This window comes from Aythya ferina, assembly GCF_964211825.1.
Source record: "Aythya ferina genome assembly, chromosome: 2".
NCBI lineage: Eukaryota > Metazoa > Chordata > Aves > Anseriformes > Anatidae > Aythya > Aythya ferina.
This window is the reverse complement of record NC_140297.1, coordinates 1,406,039-1,428,659: the sequence shown is the minus strand read 5'-3', so window position 1 is coordinate 1,428,659 and position 22,621 is coordinate 1,406,039. Positions and strand designations below refer to the sequence as shown.

At 63.9% G+C, this 22,621-nt stretch overlaps 3 protein-coding genes across 4 annotated transcripts; 2 read left to right on the top strand and 1 right to left on the bottom strand.

The window, feature by feature from the left end:
• Nucleotides 1-323: 323 nt before the first annotated feature.
• CAMP (cathelicidin antimicrobial peptide) lies at nt 324-3,029 on the bottom strand (the record flags this gene model as incomplete). Its single annotated transcript, XM_084510440.1, has 4 exons — nt 324-450; nt 710-793; nt 912-1,019; nt 2,856-3,029. The coding sequence occupies 4 exons, from the start codon at nt 3,027-3,029 to the stop codon at nt 376-378; spliced, it is 441 nt and encodes a 146-aa protein (XP_084366566.1). The 3' UTR covers nt 324-375.
• A 2,702-nt stretch (nt 3,030-5,731) lies between these two features.
• TBRG4 (transforming growth factor beta regulator 4) lies at nt 5,732-12,596 on the top strand. Its single transcript, XM_084507684.1, has 11 exons — nt 5,732-5,765; nt 5,859-6,281; nt 7,180-7,497; nt 8,468-8,639; nt 9,520-9,677; nt 9,882-9,992; nt 10,383-10,527; nt 10,846-11,088; nt 11,287-11,398; nt 11,494-11,608; nt 12,446-12,596. The coding sequence occupies exons 2-11, from the start codon at nt 5,901-5,903 to the stop codon at nt 12,545-12,547; spliced, it is 1,857 nt and encodes a 618-aa protein (XP_084363810.1). The 5' UTR covers nt 5,732-5,765; nt 5,859-5,900; the 3' UTR covers nt 12,548-12,596.
• A 1,176-nt stretch (nt 12,597-13,772) lies between these two features.
• On the top strand, nt 13,773-22,292 carry NACAD (NAC alpha domain containing). 2 transcript variants are annotated; one of them, XM_084507882.1, is made up of 10 exons: nt 13,773-14,083; nt 16,683-18,298; nt 18,353-20,051; nt 20,619-20,870; nt 20,974-21,062; nt 21,156-21,239; nt 21,483-21,629; nt 21,711-21,842; nt 21,922-22,044; nt 22,128-22,292. In XM_084507882.1, the coding sequence occupies exons 1-10, from the start codon at nt 13,975-13,977 to the stop codon at nt 22,140-22,142; spliced, it is 4,266 nt and encodes a 1,421-aa protein (XP_084364008.1). In that variant the 5' UTR covers nt 13,773-13,974; the 3' UTR covers nt 22,143-22,292. The 2 variants fall into 2 exon arrangements, with proteins under 2 accessions (XP_084364008.1, XP_084364007.1); XM_084507881.1 differs by having other exon boundaries at nt 16,683-20,051.
• Nucleotides 22,293-22,621: the final 329 nt, after the last annotated feature.

Sequence of the window (22,621 nt, the reverse complement as noted above, 5' to 3'; positions counted from 1 at the left end):
CCTGAAATGTCCCCACAGCCTCATGTGGCCGCCCCCGTGCCCCGTCCATCCCATGGCTGTCCCCAATTTTTATGGGACGTGGCTGTCCCCACCCCATACCGGGCCACGTGCCCCATATCCACAAGTCCCCATGCTCAAAACGTGCCCGTGGATGCACTGGGGGGGGGGGAGACATCATTTTGGGGCCCCCACCGGTCAGACCCCGCTCCCCCCACACCGCTGCCCCCCAAAACCACCCCAATCCCCGTCACCCCGTGCCCCCCGCACCCCAAAAGCACACAGAGGGGACACGGCACGGCCGGGAAGCAGCTTTATTTGGGGTGGGGGGGCACCAAAAAGGGGGGGACAGCGGCGTCGGGGGGCTGCGGGGGGGCCTCATTTCCTCTTCCAGGCCCTATAGAGCTTGATGGCCAGCGGCACCAGCTGCCAGAAGCGCTTGACCTGGCGGGACTGCGGGGACAAAGCGGTGTCACCGAGGGGGGGGGGACACACCCCGAGGGTCCCCACGCGCCCCCCTCCCTCCGAGGAAGGTCCCCCCCGGAGAGCCACCGGCACAGGGGGGTCCCCAACATCCTTGGGGCCACCCCACAGCCTGTGCGTGTCCCCCTCCCGCTCTCCACCAGCACTGGGGGGGGGTCCGAGCGTCCCGAGCATCCTTGGGGACACCCCGTAATGTCCCCAACCCCCCCGTGGTGTCCCCCCCACTCACGTCCATCGTGGAGTCCACGCAGGTGACATCGAGCGCGGGGCGGCCGCTCTGCAGCACCACGGGGCCGGAGCAATCCTTGATCAGCTGCGGGCATGGGGTGGGGGATGATAACGGGGTCTCGCAGCCCCCCCCATGGGGTTGTCACCTCTGTCCCCGTCCCCAAAGACCCCAAAGGACCCCCCCGAACCCTCGAGGCACTCACCCCGTCCTCCTTGAAGTCGCAGGAGTCGGGGCGGGCGCCGGTGCGCGCGGGGCAGCGCGTCTCCATGATGGTGAAGTTGAGGCTCCGCAGGGAGCTGAGCTGGACATCCTGCGGGGACACGGGGGGGGGGACACGGTGACAGCCACCCCGCAGTCGCTCCAAGGTGTCCCATTGGTGTCCCCAAAATGTCCCCTCAGTGTCCCCTTCACGTCCCCTTGGTATCCCCCCGGTGTTCCCAAGTTGCTCCAAGGAATCCCATTGATGTCCCCAGTGTGTCCCCAAAATGTCCCCTCAATGCCCCCCCAGTGTCCCCTCAATGTCCCCTTGGTATCCCCCCAGTGTCCCCAAGTTGCTCCAAGGAATCCCACTGATGTCCCCAAAATGTCCCCAGAATGTCCCCCCAATGCCTCCCCAGTGTCCCCCCAGTTTACCCGAAGTGTCCCATTGGTGTCCCCAGGGTGTCCCCAAAATGTCCCCTCAATGCCCCCCCAGTGCCCTCCCAGTGTCCCCTTCACATCCCCTTGATGTCCCCACAGTGTCCCCCCAGTTGCTCCAAGCAGTCCCATTGGTGTCCCCAGGGTGTCCCCAAAATGTCCCCAAAATGTCCCCTCAATGCCCCCTTCACGTCCCCTTGATATCCCCCCAGTGTCCCCCCAGTTTACCCGAAGTGTCCCATTGATGTCCCCAGGGTGCCCCCAAAATGTCCCCTCAATGCCCCCCCAGTGTCCCCTTCACATCCCTAAGATGTCCCCCCAGTTGCTCCAAGGAGTTCCATTGATGTCCCCAAAATGTCCCCAAAATGTCCCCTCAATGCCCCCCAGTGTCCCCTCAATGTCCCCTTGATATGCTCCCAATGTCCCCCCAGTTTCCCCAAGTTGTCCCATTGATGTCCCCAAAATGCCCCCCATTACCCCCCCAATACCCCCAGTGTCCCCTCAATGTCCCCAGGGTGTCCCCCAAGACTCCAGGCTGTCCCACCGATACCCCCAGGGTGTCCTCAGAGCATCCCCTGCCCCGTCCCCCTGGTGCACCCTCTGTGTCCCCAAGGTGTCCCTAAGGTGTCCCCAAGAAGTCCCTTCGATGGCCACAAGGTGTCCCCAAGACATCCCTTAGTGTCCCTTTCGTGTCCCCAGGGTGTCCCCAGGGTGTCCCCAAGGTGTCCCGAGGGTGTCCCCAAGGTGTCCCCTCATCATCCCCCTTCATATACCCAAGTTGTCCCCATGATATCCCAAAAATATCCCAAGGGTATCCCCAGGACGTCACCCCAATGTCCCCAGGGTGTCCCCACGGTGACCCCAAAGTGTCCTAAGGGTGTCCCCAAGATGTCCCCTCATCATCCCCCTTGATATACCAGGTTATCCCCACGATATCCCAAAAATATCCCCACAGGTGTCCCCAGGACATCACCCCAATGTCTCCTCAGTGTCCCCAAGGTGTCCCCAAGGTGTCCCCAAGGTGTCCCCAGTGTGTCCTAAGGGTGTCCCCAAGATGTCCCCTCATCATCCCCCTTGAAATACCCAGGTTGTCCCCACGATATCCCAAAAATATCCCCAAGGGTGTCCCCAGGATGTCACCCTAGTGTCCCAAGGGTGTCCCCAGAGTGTCCCCAAAGTGTTCCCAAGGTATCCCAAAGTGTTCCTAAGGGGTCCCCAAATCATCCCCCTTGATATACCAGGTTATCCCCACGATATCCCAAAAATATCTCCAAGGGTGTCCCCAGGACGTCCCCCCAGTGTCCCCAGGGTGTCCCCAAGGTGTCCCCAAAGTGTCCTAAGGGTGTCCCCAAGATGTCCCCTCATCATCCCCCTTGAAATACCCAGGCTGTCCCCACGATATCCCCAAAATATCCCCAAGGGTGTCCCCAGGACGTCCCCCCAGTGTCCCCAGGGTGCCCCCAAGATGTCCCCAGGCTGTCCCCAGGGTGTCCCCTCGCCGCGTGCTCACCGGGGCGGGCTCGGGGTCGGCGCTGAGCAGCCTGAAGGCGTTCTGCACCTCGGGGCGCTGGTTGAAGGAGTCCACGGCCTGGGCCAGCGCCTGGCTGTAGGCGAGGGGGGCCGGGGCGGGCAGGGCGCAGGCCCCCCCCAGGCCCAGCAGCAGCAGCACCCAGCAGCTCGCCATCCTCGCCCCGTGCCGCCCCGCAGCCCCCACCGCCTTTTAGCGGCCCCGGCCTTGTGCAACGCGGCCTCGGCGGAAATTTCGGGGCCCGACGGGGGCAGCCACAAGGCGGCCGTTGGCATTTTGGGGAGGGGGAAGCGGCGGGGCGAGGGGCGAGGGGTGACGGGGGGCGGGGGGGTGGTGGGGACGTGGCCGTGCCCTGCCCTGCTCCGTGCCCTCTGCGCTGCTCCCTGGGGAGGGGACAGCTTGGGGACACCCTGGGGACACCCCGGGGACATGGGGACATCGTGCCCTGTGGGGACAGTGGCCCTTGAGAGACAGGAATATGGGGAGGGGACCCGTTGGGGACAGCCTGGGGACATCCCCGTGGGGACAGCAGCGCTCGGGGGGTGCCTGTGGGGTGCAGCAGGGACACGAAGGGGTGCAAGGGACGGACACGGACACAGCGGGTGCAAGGGACGTTTATTGGGACGTTAATTGGGACATTAATTGGGATGTTAATAGGGTCGGGGGTCCGTGAAGCCCCCAGGACACCGGTTCTCCATCGGGGGCTCCTCAGGACCCTCTGGGGTCGTTGTGGCTCCGCCAGCCCCGGGTCCAGAGGTGGCCGCGGTCCCGTAGGCGCTGCCTGAGGCTGGCCCAGCGCTCCCGGATCCAGGCCCCCCAGTTGCGACCGGGCTGTGGGGAGAAGCAGCGGGGTCACCCCTGGGGGCCTCACATCCTCCCCATAATGTCCCCCCGGTGTCCCCTCATGTCCTCACCCTCGCGTGGCAGCTCGGGCAGGCGGCCGGCGGCGTCCCCGCGGGCTGGCACCAGGCGTCCTGCACGAGGAAAGTCAGCTCCTGCTGGGGCTGTGGGGGAAACGAGACCCTCAAAACGGGGACGGGACCCTCTGTGGGGTCACCCCCGGCCCCCGTTTGGCACTCACCCAGCCGGGTTGGGGTCCCGTCACCCGCAGCCGCAGGGCGCAGGGAGCCTTGGAGCCGCGGTGGAGCAGCCGCAGGGCCTCCAGCACGGCCTGAAGGGAGCCCGAGGGCCAGCGCCACGGCCGGGAGGGTGGCAGGGATCCATCTTGCCCCGGGGCCACCGATCCCTCCGATCCTATGGGTACGGAGCCAGGAACCTCGGCCGTCGGGGTTCCCTCCAGCCCCGGCACCGGGGACGTGTCCGGCTGCGGCGAGACGGCCGCGGCGGGCGCCAGGAGCAGCAGGAGGAGCAGCCAGCACGGCCTCATCCTGCCCTCAGCCTCCTCCTCGTGCCCAGTTTTGGGAGCTGAGCCCCTTTTATGAGCCCCCCCGTGCTGTTTTTTTTTTGGGGCACGGCCGGGGTTTTCCGCAGGGGGGAGGCCGCCGGCCCTGAGCAAACAGGCGCAGGGGAGCGGCGGCGCAAGGGCGGCCCCAAAACGCGCTCGGCGCCGGCCCCGAAGGTGGGCGTCGAGGCTGGGAAGTGCCGGGAGGCCGTAAATCTGCCACGGCTCTGCCGCGGGGCAACCGCGGGGCCACGGCCCCTGTAGGCAGCCGGGGTGGGGAGGAGAGGGGGAAGGAGGGCAAAGGGAGGTGGAGGGAGTCAGAGGAGGGTGACGGAGGGCAAAGGAGGCCAGTGGAGGCCAAAGGAGGTAAAAGGAGGGAAATTGAGGCCAAAGGAAGCCAATGCAGGGGAATGGAGGGAAATGGAGGCCAATGGAGGGGAATGGAGGCCAATGGAGTGCAAAGGAGGGCAAAGGAGCATGCTAGAGGCCAAAGGAGGGCAATTGAGGAAAAAAAGGGGTAATGGAGGCCAGTGGAGCGGAATGGAGGCCAACGGAGGCCAAAGGAGACCAAAGGAGGCCAATGGAGGGCAATGGAGGGCAATGGAGGGCAAAAGAGGCCAAAGGAGTCCAATGGAGGGGAATGGAGGGGAATGGGGGCCAATGGAGGGCAAAAATGGGTAATAGAGGGCAATGGAGGGGAATGGAGAGCATTGGAGGCCAAAGAAGGCCAAAGGAGGGGAATGGAGGCCAATGGAGGCCAAAGCAGACCAAAGGAGGCCAATGGAGGGCAAAAAAAAGGGCAATGGAGCCCAATTGAGGGCAATGGAGGCTAAAGGAGGGGAATGGAGGCCAAAGGAAGGCAATGGGGTCAATGCAGGGTCTGTGGGGCAGGAGCCCTGAGGAGCAGCCGGGGGTCTTTGGGCTGTGGGGCCGGGAGGAGCCGAGGGGAGGCCGCGTGGCGCAGGGGCATGACCCCACACACACAGGGGCTGGGTTTTGGGGTGGTTCTGTGCAGATTGGACTATTTTTTTTAATTTATTTTTTATTTTTCCGGGTTCTGGCTTTGGGTGTTTGGTGTTCGTGTGACCCAGCAGGCACGGAGCCAGGAGAAGGAGGAAGAGGAACGGCCCCGAAAGGGCAACAAACATGGCCAAAGGCCAAGCATGAGCCACGAGGAAGTTGTCCAACATCATAAAATGCTTTTTTATTGCCGAATTGGTAAAAAAAGGGCCGGATTTCCCCCAACAGAGGCCCCCGCCCCCCCCTCCCTCCCTCCCTGACCCAGCACAAGGGCAGGGGCCGAGCCCTGCGCACAAAATGGCGGCCCCCAGCTGCCGTACACCGGAAGCCGCTCTCCTCTGTCCCACTACCCCCAACCAATCAGCGCGCGGCGCGCCGCGCGGCGAACCAATAAGAATCAGCGTCGCTGCCGTGACGTCATCAGTGCGCGCCTGGCCACGGGGCGTGCTGTACGGCGGGGCCGGGGCGCGGTAGGGCACGGAAGGGCCTGGAGAAGAAGGGGGGGGGGGCGCGTTTTGGGGCCCGTTTTATAAAATTAATTAATTTGAATTTTTTTTTCGCAGCCTCCCCGCGATGCAGCGCTGAGCCCCGGCTTCCCCCCCAGCATGGCGGCCCGGCTGGTGGGGCGCTGCTGCTGGCGCCACCTCGCCGCCATCTCCCTGGGGCCCGGCGCTGCCTCAGGCCTCCGCCAGCCCCCCCGGGCCTCCTCGCTTCACGCCCCGGGAGCCGCCGCCGAGGGCTCGGCCGTCAAGGAAAAGGCTGAGGAGAGCCGAGGGGCCGGGCCCAGGGCGCTGAGGGAGCTGCTGGAGGCGGCCCAGGGGCCCCGGGAGCTGCTGGAGCTGAGCGAGGAGCCGGGGCTGAGCAGCAACCAGGCCTCGCTGGTTATCAGCCGCCTGTCCCGCCTGGCCGCCCAGCAGCAGCTGGAGGCGCAGGGTTTGCTGCAGGACCCTCGCTTCAAGCAGCTCCTCGGCGTGATGGACTCGCAGGTGGGTGCCTGGACACATAACACAGCCCCCAAGCTGCCCCCTCCCTCCATCTGCTTTTCTTTCTCCCCTTCTCCACTCATTTTCAGTTGTTTCTGCGAGCCGAAGCTGCCACCTGCTCAAGGGGTTGCTGGCTGAGGTGTTTTCGAACCCAACAGCACCGGGTTCGGCTCAAAAGAGGGTCCCCACATCAGCAGGACGTGTCCTTAAAAACAGGGATCCCTCAGAGCTGGCAAGGCCGAGCTGTGCAAGGAGAGCGAGGAGCTGGCAGCGCGGCCTCCCTGCCCAGAGGGGTGGCTGTGAAGGCAATTAGCTGAGAGTTAATGAAGCAAAATCTCTCTGTACACGGCTATCTTTCTCCAAAAAGCTGCTGCCGCAGCCTGCGGTCGTGGCTAATGCAGTGTGGGATGCAAGAAGGGGATCTGCAGGTGCTCAGGTGCTGGGATGCAGACTAAAATGACATAAAATAAACTAAAATCGTAGAATCACGGAGTTTTAGGGGTTGGAAGGGACCCCAAGAGATCAGCGGGTCCAACCCCGTGCCGAAGCAGGCTGAGCAGGCAGTCATTAACCACGTTGCAACACCTCGAGCAGCCAAAGATCCCAAACCTTAGGGCTTGAGGCACAGCAGGGTGCAGGGAAAAGGCTCTGAGGTGCCCGGGGGCCAGCAGCCTGCCCCTCAGCTGCGTCCTCCTTCATCTTTTCAGCCCCCAAAACTTGAAGAGCACCGTTTTAGGACTTTAGATAAAGGGTTGGAGGGGAAGTTGGAGGTTTTATTTGCTCAGAGCCGCCTGGTGCAAGCGCCCTGAGCACCAGCTCTTTCCATAACCACAAGGCGATGCCATCTTTTCGTCCCAGCTCTCTCTGATCGATGATTTTGATGTTCCTTTTGTCTCCCCAGATCTCCCAGGTGTGGAACAACACCCTGGTGAACGTGCTGAAGAGCCTCTACTCGCTGGGGCTGCAGAGCAGCAGCCGGGAGATGCAGTCGGTGGAGCACGAGGTGCTGTGGAGGCTGCGCCGCCTCACCTTCCGCCAGCTCGCCTCCCTGGCCGAATTCCTGGCCTCCAGGCCCCAAAAGGACAGCAAACTGCTGGCCGAGGTGGTCAGGAAGCTGGAGCTGCGCTGGACGGAGCTGGAGGGCACCCGCAGCGTGGTGACGCTGATGGCCAAGGTCGGCCACGTCTCCCCGGCCCTGATGGATCGCCTGGAGGACAAGGTGGGGCTCCAGGAGCTCTGTTTGCTCCCTTCCCTTCAAATCATCATTTTTTGGGGGAAAAACCAGCCTCAGGACATCCCCTGAGGGCACCTGCTCAGCCTGCCAAGCAGGGGGGTGTTAATCCCACGCACAGCTCTGTAATAACGCTCTGCTGCGTGCCCACGGGCAGCTCTCGGAGCAGCTCAGGTGCTCAGGAGAAGCGTTTCCCCCCCAGGAGCCACGCAGGAGGGGAGTTTGCAGGTGGGAGCTGCCTGAATGCGCTGCTCTGAGCCGCCTGAAGGCTGATGTGCTGCTCTGTGAGGCTGGAACCCCCTTGTTTTGTGCCAGAACCCCCTTATTTTGTGCCAGAACCCCCTTATTTTGTGCCGGAATCCCTTATTTTGTGTTAGAACCACCTTATTTTGTGCCAGAACCACCTTATTTTGTGCCAGAACCACCTTATTCTGTGCTGGATTCCCTCATTTTGTGCCAGAACCTCCTTATTTTGTGCTAGAATCCCTCATTTTATGTTAGAACCACCTCATTTTGTGCCGGAATCCCCTTATTTTGTGCCGGAATCCCCTTATTTTGTGCCAGAATCCCCTATTTTATGCTAGAACCCCCTCATTTTGTGCTGGAATCCCCTATTTTGTGCCAGAATCCCCTATTTTGTGCCGGAATCCCCTTATTTTGTGTTAGAAACACCTTATTTTGTGTTAGAAACACCTTATTTTGTGCTAGAACCACCTTATTTTATGCTGGAATCCCTTATTTTGTGTTAGAACCACCTCATTTTGTGCCGGAATCCCTCATTTTTGTGTTAGAACCCCCTCATTTTGTGCCGGAATCCCTCATTTTGTGCCAGAACCCCCTCATTTTGTGCCAGAACCCCCTCAACCACCGCCACCTGGGGCAGCGCCACCTCACACCCCTCATCCACAGCTCCCTGCCTGCCTCCCCCTGACATCTCAGCCTTTTTTTTTTTTTTCAGGCCCTGGAGCTGGCGGAGCAGTTCGGCCCCGAAGATATCCGCAAGATCACCCTGGCCCTGGCGTACCAGAACCGCCGCTGCGTGCCCCTGCTGCGCGCCCTCTCCTACCACCTCCTGCAGAAACACACCGAGCTCGGCCTCGCCACCCTCACGGACCTGATTTTTGCTTATGGTGAGCCCCTTGGTCGCTCTGAGACCCGTTGAGGCCAGCTCAGCTCCTGTGGGGTGCTCGATTTGCACTCTGAGATCCTCGGGGTGAGCTGGGACAGAGCAGGGAGGCTGGCAGCGGGGTGCCAGCCAGCACAGCCACCTCGTTTCCAGCCCCACACGCTGACAGCACGACATTTCCCTGCCCCTCAGCTCTTCCTCGTGCTCCCAGCACATTTTTTTTCGCTGAGGGAGACCTCCTGTGGCAGCTCAGGGCGTGCACGCTCAGCTCCGTGCTGCTGCCTCACCCCAGAGCCCGTTTGGGCACGGCCTGGGTGTGCGTGGTCAGAATTACACCCTGGTTTTCCTTCCAGCCTGCAGGAAAAAGGGAAATGGGGGTGAGGAGAGCGCTCTGGGGGCGCGGAGAATGTTCCAGAAGGGCATTTAGGGCAGCGGGCAGCCCAGCAGTTAGCTGAGATCACCCCACCAGTACCCCAGCTCCGTTTCACAGCAGGTTAATTAATAATTTGTGCGACCACCCCTTGGTTTCTGTGCTTCTCCAGCCCCTCTTCGTGCAGTGCTGCGTGCTCCTGAAGGCAAATTGGGGCGAGGCAGCCGGGGGAGAGCTGCTCCTCGCATCCCCGTGCAGCTTTTGGCAGTGGGATCTGATCTTCCACCAACCCCTGCAGCACGATAGCCTGCGTGGCTCGGGTTTTTCCTAAAAAATTAAGGATTATCCCATAAGAAACGGTCTTAGAGGGGGCTCACGCCCCTCCTGGATGCCCCCCAAGCCCCCTCCTGGCCCTAAAATCAGCCTGGTGGCACCCCGCCAGCTCCCGTGCCAGCTGGGTGTCAGCGGCTGCCGCTTTTCTTTTTTTTTTCTTTCTTCTTTTGCCCCTTTAAAGGAAAACTGAATTTCCACCAGCCCCAGGTCTTCCAGAAGCTGGCCACCGACCTGCAGCCCCACGTGGCCACCATGGCGCCGGGCGAGGTGACGCGCTGCATCAGGTCCTTCGCCCTCCTCAAGTGGCTCAGCCTCCCCCTCTTCGAGGCCATCGCGCAGGTGAGGAGGCGCAAGAAAACACCCCAGAGCTCAGCTTTCCCCTAAAAAAAATTAAAAAAAACCCTAAATGAGTCCTGAGGGATCCTGTGCCTGCGTTTTCCTGCCCTGCCGCGGGGCTGGGTGTATCCCTGGTTGGTTTTTTGAGTCTTTTTCCTGTCCCTGCTCGCTCCACCTCTGTTTTTTTTTGCCTCCCGTGTCCCTCAGTACGCCCTGGACAACGCCAAGCAGCTCTCGGCCGCCCACCTGTGCAGCATCATCCTCTCCTTCGCCCGCCTCAACTTCCAGCCCAGCGGCAGCGAGGATTTCTTTAACATGGTACAAGCTTCCTCCTTCCTTTTCCTGATGCATCCCGAGCCAAAAATGGGTCTGGGAAGGCTCCAGAACCCCTGTGGGGATGGGAATTGGGACCCCACAGCTCAGGACAGGCTGAAAACCCCTCCTGAGCTGCTCTAACGGGACCAGAAAGCCCACCCAAGGAGGAACAGCCCCCAAAAATCCCAATCCTGAGGGTTAGAGAAGCCCTCCAAGCTCATTTAGTCCGACCACCCTTCAAATTAACTTAATTTTTGAGGCATTGCAGGGAAAAAGAAAACACCAGGCTGCCGCGGAGCGGTCCCAAAAGCTTTGAGCAGCAAACAGAGGGGGTTGGGGCGCCGTGGGAGCCTCGTGGTGCTTTTTTCTGTGTTTTTTTTTTGTGTTTTTTAGGTCCACGAGGAGCTTCGGGACCAGCTGGCCGGGCTGGAGCCCCAGCTGCTGACCGACCTGGTGTGGTCGCTGTGCGTGCTGCAGCAAGCCCAGCCCCACTACCTGCAGCGAGCCCTGGCGCCCGATTTCTGTGCCCGCATCCAAGGTGAGACCCCCCCAGGGCACTGTCCCTACAAATTTAGACCTCGGGAAGCCAAGATTTGGTGTTTTTCACCCAAATTTTGCCCCCCAGGGAGGCGCAGCCCCGTCAAATTCGGTCCCTGCCTCCTCCTCCGTGGCGGGGACCGGCCAGCCGGCTGCCACAGCGAGCTCTGTCGCCCATGGGCCCCTCGTCCCTCTTTTCCCGTGGGATTTTGGGGACAAAACCGTGCCACAGACACCCCCGCCGTGCCTGTGCCCCTGGGGCTGCTCGTTTTGGGGCTCTTCACCTTAATTTCTGCTTTTTTTTCCCTCTCCCCGCCAGCCGATCCGTCCCCCAAAGCCCAAAACCTGCGGGTGAAGCTGCTGCACATCAACGCCGCGGCCAGGTTGGAGAACCCCGAGTACGGGGGCCCGTTCCTGACCCCAAATATTTGGGGAACTGCGGGGTCGGCGGGGGAAGGAGCCAGCCAGCTGCAGGGCAGCCTGCGGGAAGCCCTGACGGGGGTGCTGGGCAGCCAGGACAGGGCACGTTTCGACGCCCCCACCATCTACGGCTGGCACATCGGTGAGCTCGCCCCTCTCCTCGCACCACCAGGAGGGAGAGGGTTCGATTTTGGGGCTTAATCCCCACGTTTTGGGGTCGGCCCTTCCCGTGCAGCCTCTCGGCGCCGCCTCCTGAGGCTTTTTGGGTGGGAAGGGAGCTGTAGGGCGGCATCCTGGTGTCCCTAAAAGCCTCCCTTTTGTGTTTTTTTGCTCCCTGCAGACGCTGAGGTGGTGGTGAACGCCGAGAACAAACCCCTCCCCATAAAGGATTTCGCCGCCCCCCACCTCCTCCACGCCGAAGGGACGAAGCCGCTGCCTCCGGGAGCCAGGAGGTTGGGGCTGGGAGCCCAAAAACCAGCTCGGGGCCGAGCTCCCTCCTTCCCCCTGCCCTCTTGACATCCCCTTTTCCCCTTTTTCCCCTTTGTAGGGTCGCCTTCCTCAGGTGGGAGTTCCCAAATTTCAGCAATAGGGGCAAGGAGCTGCTGGGCCGCTACGCCATGGCCCGGCGCCACGTGCAGGCGGCCGGCTTCGTGGTGGTGGACGTGAGTAGCCACAAATTTTGCTTTTCACCTCTTTTTAGGTGAAATCTTCCTCCCTCTGCCCCCTTTTCCTCGTTTTTTTGGGGTCGGAGGAGCGGGACGGCACCCAGGGGGTGACCCTACTGTGTTTAGGGTCACCCTCGAGCCGTCCCTAACCCCGATCCCCAAAAGGGGGAGAGGTTTTGGGAGCTTTTTGCCCCTCTCCCCCTACTCCTGGGGGCTCGGTGCAGCGGGGCAGAGCCCCCCTAGAAGCCCCCCAGCGATCCTACAGCGGGATTAGCCGCCAGGAGGGGGGGGCTCAGTAATCGGGGAGGACAGCAGGCAGGGGCTTAGCGCCCTGATCCCTGCCCCGGGGCATTAATGAGCCTCCTGGGGGGGTAATTATAGCCCGGGGGGGGTAATTATAGACCTGGGGGGGGAATTAGGGCCCTGGGGGGGAATTATGGCCCTGCTGGCAGCGGGGGCAGCGAGACACATGGCCCCGGGGGGCTCTCACCCTATAAAAAGCCCGAATTCGGCCACGTTCTGCCCAAAAAACTGCAGTTTGAGGTGCTGTGCCCCCCCCCAAATCGTAGCTGGAGATTTTTTGGGGGGAAATAAGGAGGAAATGGTCGCTTTGGGAGCCCGCAGCCTTGTCAAATTCGGTGCCCGCCTCCACCCCGTGGCGGGGACCGGCCCAGGGGCTGCCACAGCAACGGGGCCGTGCTTCATGGGCCCCCTGCCCCTGCTTGTGGGGCTGCGGGGACAAAACCAAGCCACGCACAGCACCCCCCCCAACCCCAAATAACCCCATATTACGACCCCAAACCCTCACCCTTTTATTTTTTCCCCCCTTTCCAGGTCCCCCACTACGAGTTCCTGGAGCTGAAGCTGGAGCGGCAGCGGGCGGCCTACCTCAGGGACAAGCTCAACAAGGCCCTGGCCAAGGATTTGGCGAGCTAGCGTGGCCCCAAAACCCCCCCCAAATAAATAAACTTCCCCTAATAAACCACCCCGCTCTGCCCTGCTGCATCTATGGGGCCGGGGGGGCTGCGCCGCTCGGGGCCGGGCTTTTGGGGGCTGTTTTTGGGGTGTGGGGGAGCAGGGGAAGGGTTGGGGTGGTCGCTGCCCCCCTAAAATTCTGCTTTTGGGGTCAGGGCCCCCCACAGAGCTGAGGATGAGGGGTGAAGCCTAAGGGGGGCTGCACAGGGGGCAGCAGGACCCCAAATGCACCCCCGGGGAGCCCCCCAACCCCTTTGTCCCCGCTCCACGCCCCCCCCCAGCCGGCAAAACCCCACCAGGAGGGGTTTTTTGGGGGGATTAAGCCACCATTTGGGCTAAAAACAGCAAGTTTTCGGCTGTGGGGTCGCCGCCACCCCTCCCCACATCCCTCACCCCCCTAATGGGGTCGGAGCCCCCCCGGCAGGGCCCTGCTATGGGGCCGAGGCCGCAGCTGCTGAGTCACGGCCGGGGCTGCTCCTGGCACCGGCAGCGCGCCAGCACCCGCCTCGGGCTTTGATTTTTTTTGGGGGGGGGGGCAGAAGGATTTGGGGTGGGTTTTGGGGTCTGGGCAGCTGGGGTGGTTACCCCAAAAGGGCTCTGTGTGTCCTGGGGGTGTCCCATGGGTGTTAGGTCCCCCCCAATTCTTTTAAGGGCCATCTGTGCGCTTGGATGGGGTCTGGCGGCACAGCGGGGGGGTACCCAAATGTGTGACCCCCCCACCCCAAGCATCAGCAGGGAGCCGGCCCCATTGCCATGGAAACGGGAGGAGAGGTGCCAGCGCCATGGGGACACCGGGGGGGGGTGGCACCAGCTTGTCCCCAAACCCCTGGGGGGGGGGGGACACACACAGGGTTTGGGGACACCGCGGGGGGGGACCCGAAACGTGCGGCGTCAGCGGGTTTTAGGGGGCGCGGGGGGGGGCTCCGAGCCCTTGTTAATATGGGAAAGGGGGTGTGGGGGTACGGGGGGGGCTGATTTTTGTTTAAAAAATAAATTATAGGGGAAATAATGGGGGAAATAATGAAAGGGAGGGGGAAAAACGCGCCCCCCCCCCCCCCAGGGGTGCTGCAGCGCCGCAGTGGCGCACGGCCCCTTGTGCTGTTTCGGGGCTAAATAAATAAATAAAGGGATTTAAAAAAAAAAAAAAAAAAGGGGGAGGGATAATAATAAAAAAAAAAAGCACCAAACCTGCTGACATCATCCGGGATGACGGGGCTCTGTGTGTGTGCCCCCCCCCCTCAAACACCGATGCTCAGCCTCGCCCGGCGCAGCCGCCGTCGCCCAACGTCGCCGAAGCGAAGCCGGGGCTGAGGGGGGGGCTTTTGGGGTTGGGGGGGGGGGTCCCCAAACCCCCCAAACCCAAAGCCAAAGCCCAAAGCCCCTCGGCCATGCCCGGAGAGGCGGCCTCCAGCCCCCCGGGGTCGCAGGCGGAGGCTCCCGGCCTCGCTCCTGGCCTCGCTCCCGGCCTCCAGCCTCGCCCGGGTTCGCCGCTGGCAGGTGAGGGGCTGGAGGCCCTAAAATAATGGGGGGGAGGCCGGGGAGGGAGGGAGGGGAAGGGAGAGGGGAGGGGAAGGGGATGGAGGGTGGAGGGTGTGGGGTCGGAGGATGGAGGGTCGGAGGATGTGGGGCTGGGGGGATGGAGGCTGTAGGGATGGAGGCTGTGGGGCTGGAGGATGTGGGGCTGGGGGGATGGAGGCTGTAGGGCTGCAGGGACGGAGGCTGTAGGGACAGAGGATGTGGGGCTGGAGGAATGGAGGCTGTGGGGTCGGAGGATGAAGGGATGGAGGATGTGGGGCTGGGGGGATGGAAGCTGTAAGGATGGAGGGTGTGGGGCCGGAGGCTATAGGGCTGCAGGGATGGAGGCTGTGGGGCTGGGGGGTGCAGGGATGGAGGGTGTGGGGCCAGAGGCTATAGGGATGGAGGCTGTGGGGCCAGAGGCTGTGGGGCTGGGGGCATGGAGGCTGTGGGGCTGAAGGGATGGAGGGTGCAGGGATGGGGGGTGTGGGGCCAGAGGCTATAGGGCTGCAGGGACAGAGGCTGCAGGGATAGAGGCTGTGGGGCTGGGGGGATGGAGGCTGTAGGGATGGAGGCTGGGGGGCCAGAGGCTGTGGGGCTGGGGGCATGGAGGCTGTAGGGTCAGAGACTGCAGGGCTGGAGGTTGGAGGGCTGTGGGGCTGCAGGGATGGAAGCTGTGGGGCTGGAGGCTGTAGGGTCAGAGGCTGGAGGAATGGAGGTTGTGGGGCTGCAGGGCTGGAGGGACAGAAGATGGAGGACACGGGGATGGGGGCTGTGGGGCTGGAGGATATAGGGCTGGAGGGCTGGAGGCTGTGGGGTCAGAGGATGCAAGGACAGAGGATGTAGGGCTGCAGGAATGTAGGGTCGGAGGGATGGAGGCTGTAGGGACAGGGGCTGTGGGGCTGCAGGGATGGAGGCTGTAGGGTCGGAGGGCTGGAGGTTGTGGGGACAGAGGCTATAGGGTCGGAGGATGTAGGGCTGGAGGCTGTGGGGCTGCAGGGACGGAGGCTATGGGGCTGGAGGCTGTAGGGACAGAGGCTGTGGGGCTGGAGGATATAGGGCTGGAGGCTGTAGGGTCGCAGGATATAGGGCTGGAGGCTGTAGGGACAGAGGACGGGGACAGAGGAGGACACGGGGACGGAGGACGCGGGGTGGCAGCGCTCGACCTGAGGCTTTCCTGCCCCCCCTATATGGGGGGAGGGACACCACCCTGCCCCCCCCCGACCCCAAAATGTGCCCCCGCTACCGGGAGACCCCACAGCACCCAAGGGTGCCCACGCCCCCGCCCCCAACCCAAGGGCCATCGGTCACCGCACCCCAAGGTCACCCCACAGATATAGGGCCGGGGGGGGGGCCCCAGTGGTGCCCCCATCCCACTGCCCCCCCCCCCAGGGAGTGGGGGATATCGGGGGGGGCAGTGCCCAAATAGGGCCGGGGGGGGGCAGGGAGGGGATGGGGGAAGGTGGAGGGGGGATTAGGGCAATAAGGGGTTAAAGGGACCCTACAGAGCTGGGGGGGGTCCCCATAGTGAGTTTGGGGCTGGGGGGGGCACAGAGGTTTAACCCTATAGGGACAGAGTGGGGGTGCCCCAACCCCATTGCCCCCAGCCCCCTGTATCCCCCCCCCAAGCTTAATTTGGGGAAAAAAGCCCCCCCACAACCCCCCCATCCCCATCCTGGGTGCAAATGGGGGTCCCAAAGCCCCCCCCATAAGGCACAGCCCCCCCCCCAGCACCCCATAAGTGCAGCACAAACATCACCCCCAAAAAAATAGAGGGGGGACTGCTACGCCCCCAAAACCACCCCAAAAAGTGTCCCCATCCTTTATGGGACCCCCCCCAAAAAAAAAAAAATCCCAGGGGCGGCCCCTCCCCCTTCCCAGCAGCCCCACAGCCCCGCCCCCCCCCTCGCCCCTATAAAATCCCCTTGGGGGCTGGGGGGGGCTCTGGGTGCTGCTGGAGCCTCCCCTGCCCTATGGAGCCCCCCCTAAGAGCCCTAGGTAATGGGGGGGCTTTTTTGGGATGGTTTGGGGCTTTTTGGGGTGATTTGGGGCTTTTTAGGGTGGTTTGGGGTTTTTTGGGGTGATTTGGGGCTTTTTTGGGGTTTTATGGGGTGGGGAGGGCTGCGTGCCCCTCCTGTCTTTGGGGTCAGGACCCTGAACTCCACGCAGCGATGAGGGTTAGGGTGTGATGGATTTTGGGGTGGGGGGGTCTGTTATGTCCTCCCCCAAAATTGGGAGGGGTCTCAATGCTTAGGGTTACCCCCCCCCCCCCCAAGCCCTAAATGCCCTGGGTGCTGCTGTGTCATTCAGGGGATGCAACTGGGTATGGGGGGGGGTTTGGCTGCTCCCCCCACCCCAAAACCTCAAATAGTGGGATTTATTTTAATTTTTTTGGGGGGGGTCACCCCTATAATCATCCCCAGCCCCCCTGGCCTTAAATTAGGGACAAAAAGCCCCCCCCTCCTTAGGTAAGAACACAAAGGGGGGGGGCTCTACCCCATTTATTTATTTTTGGGGGGGGGGTCTATGAGGACATAGGGGGTTCCTTGCCCCCCCTACACTCACCCCACTCTCTCCACAGCCCCCCCAGGGGACGTCGCTGCTGTCGCCGCCGTCGTGACCCCCCCGATGCCCACCAAGGAGGAGGCTCGCCCCCAACCCGAAGGGGCCAGCTGCGACGCCCCCCCCGGCCCCTCCACCCCCCATGGGGCCGAGCACGGCCCCATCAACAACAAGGGCTGCCCCCCCCCCCCTCCCCAAAACCCCCCTCCGCCCCCTATAACCCTCCCCGCCGACCCCTTGGACACCCGCATCGTGATGGGCGAGGAGACGAGCTGCCCCCCCAAAAACCCTCCCGAAACCCCCCACCCTTTTAACCGACCCCCCCCCCAGGCTGCCAACCTGGACCCCGACCTCTTCTTCACCGCCCCCTCCACCCCCGTGAGGACCGGGGGGGCTCGACCCCAAAAGGAGGAGGAGGAAGAGGAGGAGGAGGAGGAGGAGGATGAAGATGGGGGGGACGCGGGGAGCGAGGGGTTGGGCTCCCCCCCCACGTCCCCCTCCGGATCCTATATGACGGCCGAGGGGGGCAGCTGGGGGTCTTCGGGCACCGCCAGCACCTCCCCGTCCTGCTCCCCAAATCTCCTGGTTGAGGCCCCCGACGGCGAGGCCGGGCCGGCGGCCTTCACCCACCGCTCCTCATCCTCCTCTTCCTCCTCCTCCTCTGAGGATGAGGCCTCGGCGAGGCAGGAGGAGGAGGAAGAGGAGGAGGAGGAGGGTGAGGATGAGGATGGGGGTAGTGGGGAGGTGCTGGGGGATGAAGGCTCCCCCGGCGGCCTCATCCCCGCGGCCCTGCTGCCCTTCCGCGGCAGCCTCCTCTTCGAGGCCGAGGCCGTGGAGATCACTTTGGTGCCGGCCCCGCCGGCGGCCGAGCCCCTCTCCGAGGAGGATGAGGATGAAGATGAGGAAGAGGAGGAGGAGGAGGATGAAGACGCCAGCACCTCGGCCTCCTTCCTCCGCTCGCTCTCCGAGACCTCCATCAACGAGGGGGTGGACGAGTCCTTCGCCTTCCGCGACGACACCTCGGCCTCCTCCGACTCGGCCTCCTACGACGGCGAGGAGGACGAGCGGCTCTACGGCACCGAGCGCCACGCTTTGGGGGGCTCGGGGGGTCACCACCCCCTTCCCCCGGCCTCCGCCGGGGACGCCGAGCCTTCCTCCGGGGACATCGAGCTCCATCTGCGAGGCCGGGAGGAGAGGGCGTCGCCGGGGGGGTCCCCCAGGCACGAGGCGGCCTCCGGGCCTCAAATTTTGGAGGTTTCCGCAAAGGGGGAGCGGGACGGTGCCCACCCGGCTGAGGAAGAGGAGGAGGTTGAGGATGAAGAGGAAGATGAAGAGGATGAGGAGGTGGTGGCGGCCTCTGAGGTGGCCTCCGTTGAGGCTCCTGCCACAGAAGTCAACGTGGAGCCGACGGGGGAGGCCTTCAGCCCCTCCTCATCCTCCTCGGAGCCGGAGGAGGCCTCCACCATGGAGCCCGACGTCCTCCAAGAGCCAGACCCCGTCTTGGAGGAGCCTCCCCACGTGGAGGCCGCCGTCCCCACGGAGTCCCTGCCCTTGGAGGAGGCCGAGGAGGCGACGCCAGAGGTGGTGGAGGCCCAAAAAATGATGGAGACCCCAGAGGTGATGGAGACCCCAAAAGTGGTGGAGGTCCCAGAGGTGATGGAGACCCCAGAAGTGGTGGAGGCCCTGGAGGTGATGGAGACACCAAAAGTGGTGGAGGTCCCAGAGGTGATGGAGACCCCAAAAGTGGTGGAGGCCCAAAAAGTGATGGAGACCCCAAAAGTGGCGGAGGCCCAGCCGGAGGCTGACCCCGATGCGGATCTGGAGGCCGCGGCGAGCGCCAGCGCCCCGCAGCCCCCCTGCGCCGGGGAGACCAAAGACCCCCAACCCCATGGCCATGGGGGGGACGCCCCCGCCCTGCCCGCCACCAACGGCGACCACGAGGTTGAGGCCACGGCGGTGGAGGCCCCGGAGCCTCCGTGCCCGCTCCAAGAAGGTGACCCCGAGGACGAGGCCGGCAGGACGGACCCCACCCCGGATGAGGAGGATGAGGACGCCCCCGAGCTGCAGGACGGGGTCACGGAGGAGCTCCCGGAGCAGGAGGAGGCCCCCGAGGAGGACGAGGCCCTCCAGGAGGACGGGGAGGCCACGGGCAGCGAGTCCCCACCGCCGGCCGCCAGCGACGGTGGCAGCAACGCCGCCACCGAGGAGCCGGGGGACGAGGACGAGGCGAGGGACGTGGAGGACCCCGAGGAAGCCTCCAGCGAGGACCTGGAGCAGGAGCAGAGCCCGGAGCCGGCCTCGACCAACGTGGAGGCCGAGTGGGACGCCACCGCCTCCTCCTCCTCTTCCTCCTCTTCCTCCTCCGAGGACTCCTCGCCCGAGCCGCTGGACACCTCGCGCTCCCGCACCGACTCCAGCTTCTTCACCGCCCCCGAGGACAGCGCGGGGGAAGCGGCCGCCCCCGGCCTCCTGCCTTCCTCCTCCTCCTCCTCCTCGCTGGCCCCCCGGCCCTGCATGGCTCTCTGCCTGCTGCCCCCGGCCTCCGACCCCCCGCCGCTGCGTTTCACCGCCTCGGAGCAGGAGGTGTACGTGGGGACCCCCCCGGCCCCCCTCGAACTGCTCCCACCACCATCATCATCCTCATCTTCATCCTCACCCTCCTCATCCTCACCACCACCTCCACCGCTCGGTGCCTTGCCGGGGAGCGCGGAGGATCGCCGGCACGTGGCCACCATGCTGCAGGGCGCCTTCGGGGACCTCCTGGCACCGGGGGGGCCGGGACAAAGCCCCCCTCTCATCGTTGCTGCTGCTGCTGTTACGGAGCCTCCGCAGCCCCCCCAGGCTGAGGCCGAAGGCGCCGTGGCCGCGCCTGAACCCAAAGAGCCCCAGGAGCCGGGCGATGCCGGGAGCCCCCCCTGCACCCCTCCGCTTTGCCCCCCATGGGACGAGGAGCCCCCGCTGCCCCCCGCTGAAGAACCCGATGCCAAAGTCCCGGCGGAGGGCGAGCACCCCCCGACACCCCCTGAGGAGGAGGAGGATGAAGATGATGAAGAAGAGGAAGAGGTGACAGCGGGATCCCTCCCCGAGGAGCGCGGGGAGCCTGCCCCCAGCCCCCCCGAGGCCGTTTCGGTGCCCTCGGCCCCCCCAGCAGAGCCCGGGACCCCCGAGGACCCCGCACCCCGAGAGGTCCCGGTGGTGCCGGTTGAGGTTTCGGTGCCGGCCGCCTGCCCGGCGCTCTCCAAACTCATCCAAGTGCCTCCTCCCGTCTCCTCCTCATCCTCCTCTTCCTCGCCACCACCGCCGCCGCGCTCGGAGGACACCTCAGGGCTCGCCGAGAGGCTGGAGGAGCACCCGACGGCCCCAGCGGCCTCCAGGAAGAGGCTGGAGGGTAAGAGTCCAACCTGTAGGGTGTCCCCTGTCCCCATAGGGTGCCCTCCGTCCCCGTGGGGGTCTTTGTGGGGTCCCTGGAGGTGTTTTGGGTTGGGTGGTGTTGGGATCAGGGTGAGCATCCCGGATATCAACCCCTGGAGGGGGTGCTGGGGTCCCTACCAAGCCCAATTTTGGGGTGATGGGGCTTCCCCTTCTTGTGGGGCCGCGGTGACCCCAATATCTCCCACCCCATGGGGTCCCCAGAGGTGTGTGGGGTTGGGTGGTGCTGGTTTTGGGGTGAGCATCCCGGGTACCAACCCCCGAGGGGCTGCCTGGGGTCCCTACCAAGCCCAATTTTGGGGTGAGGGGGCTTCCCCTTCTTGTGGGGCCGCGGTGACCCCAATATCTCCCACCCCATGGGGTCCCCAGAGGTGTGTGGGGTTGGGTGGTGCTGGTTTTGGGGTGAGCATCTCATGTACCAACCCCTGAGGGGCTGCCTGGGGTCCCTACAATGCCCAATTTTGGGGTGAGGGGGCTTCCCCTTCTTGTGGGACCGTGGTGACCCCAACATCCCCCATCCCCGCAGCGCCGGAGCCGTCCCCGCAGAAGGAGAAGGCGCGGGGCAGGAAGGCACCGGGCGGCCCCAAAACCACGAGGGGGTCGGAGGCGGCAGAGGGGGGACCCCGCCGGGCACCCCGGGGCTCGGTGCAGTCCGAATCGAGCTCCTCCAGCGAGGCCGAGCTGCCCTACAGCTGCCCCGGCGCCGCCGAGCACCTCCCTGCCATCGCCCTGCTGGAGGACAAGGCGGCCCCGCGGCGGGGAGAGGCCAACCATAAAGGTAAAGGGGGAAGATCTGCCTCTTTTGGGGGCGTTTGGGGTTTTTTCGGGGTGTTTGGGGCGGTGGCGGCGTCTCCAACGTGGTCCTTTTTGGCTTCTTTTAGGGTCGTGCAACGAGTCGGAGAGCAACGACGAATCCATCCCGGAGCTGGAGGAGCCCGAGGGCGCGGAGCCGCGGCCGGCGCAGACCCAGGTATAGGGTTGGGGGGTTCAAAACCCCACATCCCGGGGTACCCGAGGGCTCGTGGCGACCCCACTGTCGCTTCTGCTGTCCCCGTCCCCGTAGGCACCGCTCACCCACTCGCTGGGCACGGGGGAGGAGAGCATCAGCAAAGCCAAGCAGAGCCGGAGCGAGAAGAAGGCCAGGAAGGTGGGACGGGATGGGATGGGTGCTGCTGTCCCATGGGGTTTCTTTTTGGGGGATGTGGGGTTGGGATTAGGGCTCTGTGTGCTCCCCAGGGTGCTGCCCCCATCCCTGGGGTCACAGCTGGGTGTCCCCGTCCCACTTTATCCCATTACTGGGGGTTGGAGACCCCCGGGCTCAGCCCCACAAGCCCCAGTGGGGTCTGTAGGGTCGATCCTTCAACCCGTGACCCCAAAAAAACCCCCCCAGGCTATGTCCAAGCTGGGCTTGAGGCAGATCCACGGCGTCACCCGCATCACCATCCGCAAGTCCAAGAACATCCTCTTCGTCATCACCAAGCCCGACGTCTTCAAGAGCCCCGCCTCCGACATCTACATCGTTTTCGGGGAAGCCAAGGTGGGATTTTATTTTTTTGGGGTCGGGGAGGTGGGAAAGGACCTTAAGGGGCAGCCCCCGACCCTCTTTTTGTCCCCGCAGATCGAGGACCTGTCGCAGCAGGTGCACAAGGCGGCGGCGGAGAAATTCAAGGTGCCCATGGAGCACTCGCCCCTCATCACCGAGACGGCGCCCGCCCTCACCATCAAGGAGGAGAGCGAGGAGGAGGAGGAGGTAGGGTGGGTCGGGATCGGGTTTAGAGGCCCCATTTGGGGTTTTTGAGGGGGTGACGGCGCTGTCCCCGATCCCGCAGGTGGATGAGACGGGGCTGGAGGTGCGGGACATCGAGCTGGTCATGGCCCAAGCCAACGTCTCGCGCCCCAAAGCCGTGCGGGCGCTCCGGCACAACAACAACGACATCGTCAACGCCATCATGGTGAGCCAGGGAAAGGGATTTGGGGGTTTTTTATGGGGTTATCCCCATCCCGCAGTGCCTGACGCCGTGTTTTCCCCCCACAGGAGCTGACCATGTAGCAGCTGGGCCCCCCGGCCCCCCCCTGTATAGGTGCACAGTTCTTTTCCTCTTTTTTTTTTTCCCCCCCTCCACCCCGAGCATCCTTTACCCCCCCGCGCCTTCGCCTCTGTAATGCTCAATAAACGGCCTCATGCAGCACTGGGATCGCACCCCGCCGCCACGCCTGCTCATTTGGGGTCCCCTCTGTGGGTTTTTAGGGGGTTTGGGGGGGGGAACAGCCCCAATTTGGGGGCCTCAGAGTTGGGTTTTGGGCTCCCGGAGGCGAGCGAGGGCTCAGCAAGGAGACAAAGCGGGGTGGGTGCAGCGTTTATATTTCCCTCGAGCCGTGCTCCGTACAGAAAGACACCAAAAAACGCCCCCGACCCCAAAAAGGGGGGGCTCCGGGGTCTCGGTGGGGTGGGAAGAGGCAGCACGGGGCCGGGGGGGTCCCCATGGGGAACCCCAACCCCGTAGCTCTGGATTTTAGGGCTGGATCTCG

Bases quoted from the DNA above. Each gene is read 5' to 3' on its own strand.
- NACAD (XM_084507881.1), top strand. From the start codon at position 13,975: ATGCCCGGAGAGGCGGCCTCCAGCCCCCCGGGGTCGCAGGCGGAGGCT. The intron at 14,084-16,682 runs GTGAGGGGCTGG...CTCTCTCCACAG, and splicing joins CCCGGGTTCGCCGCTGGCAG to CCCCCCCAGGGGACGTCGCT. The intron at 20,052-20,618 runs GTAAGAGTCCAA...CCATCCCCGCAG, and splicing joins CTCCAGGAAGAGGCTGGAGG to CGCCGGAGCCGTCCCCGCAG.
- TBRG4 (XM_084507684.1), top strand. From the start codon at position 5,901: ATGGCGGCCCGGCTGGTGGGGCGCTGCTGCTGGCGCCACCTCGCCGCC. The intron at 9,993-10,382 runs GTACAAGCTTCC...TGTGTTTTTTAG, and splicing joins GCGAGGATTTCTTTAACATG to GTCCACGAGGAGCTTCGGGA. The intron at 10,528-10,845 runs GTGAGACCCCCC...TCTCCCCGCCAG, and splicing joins TTTCTGTGCCCGCATCCAAG to CCGATCCGTCCCCCAAAGCC.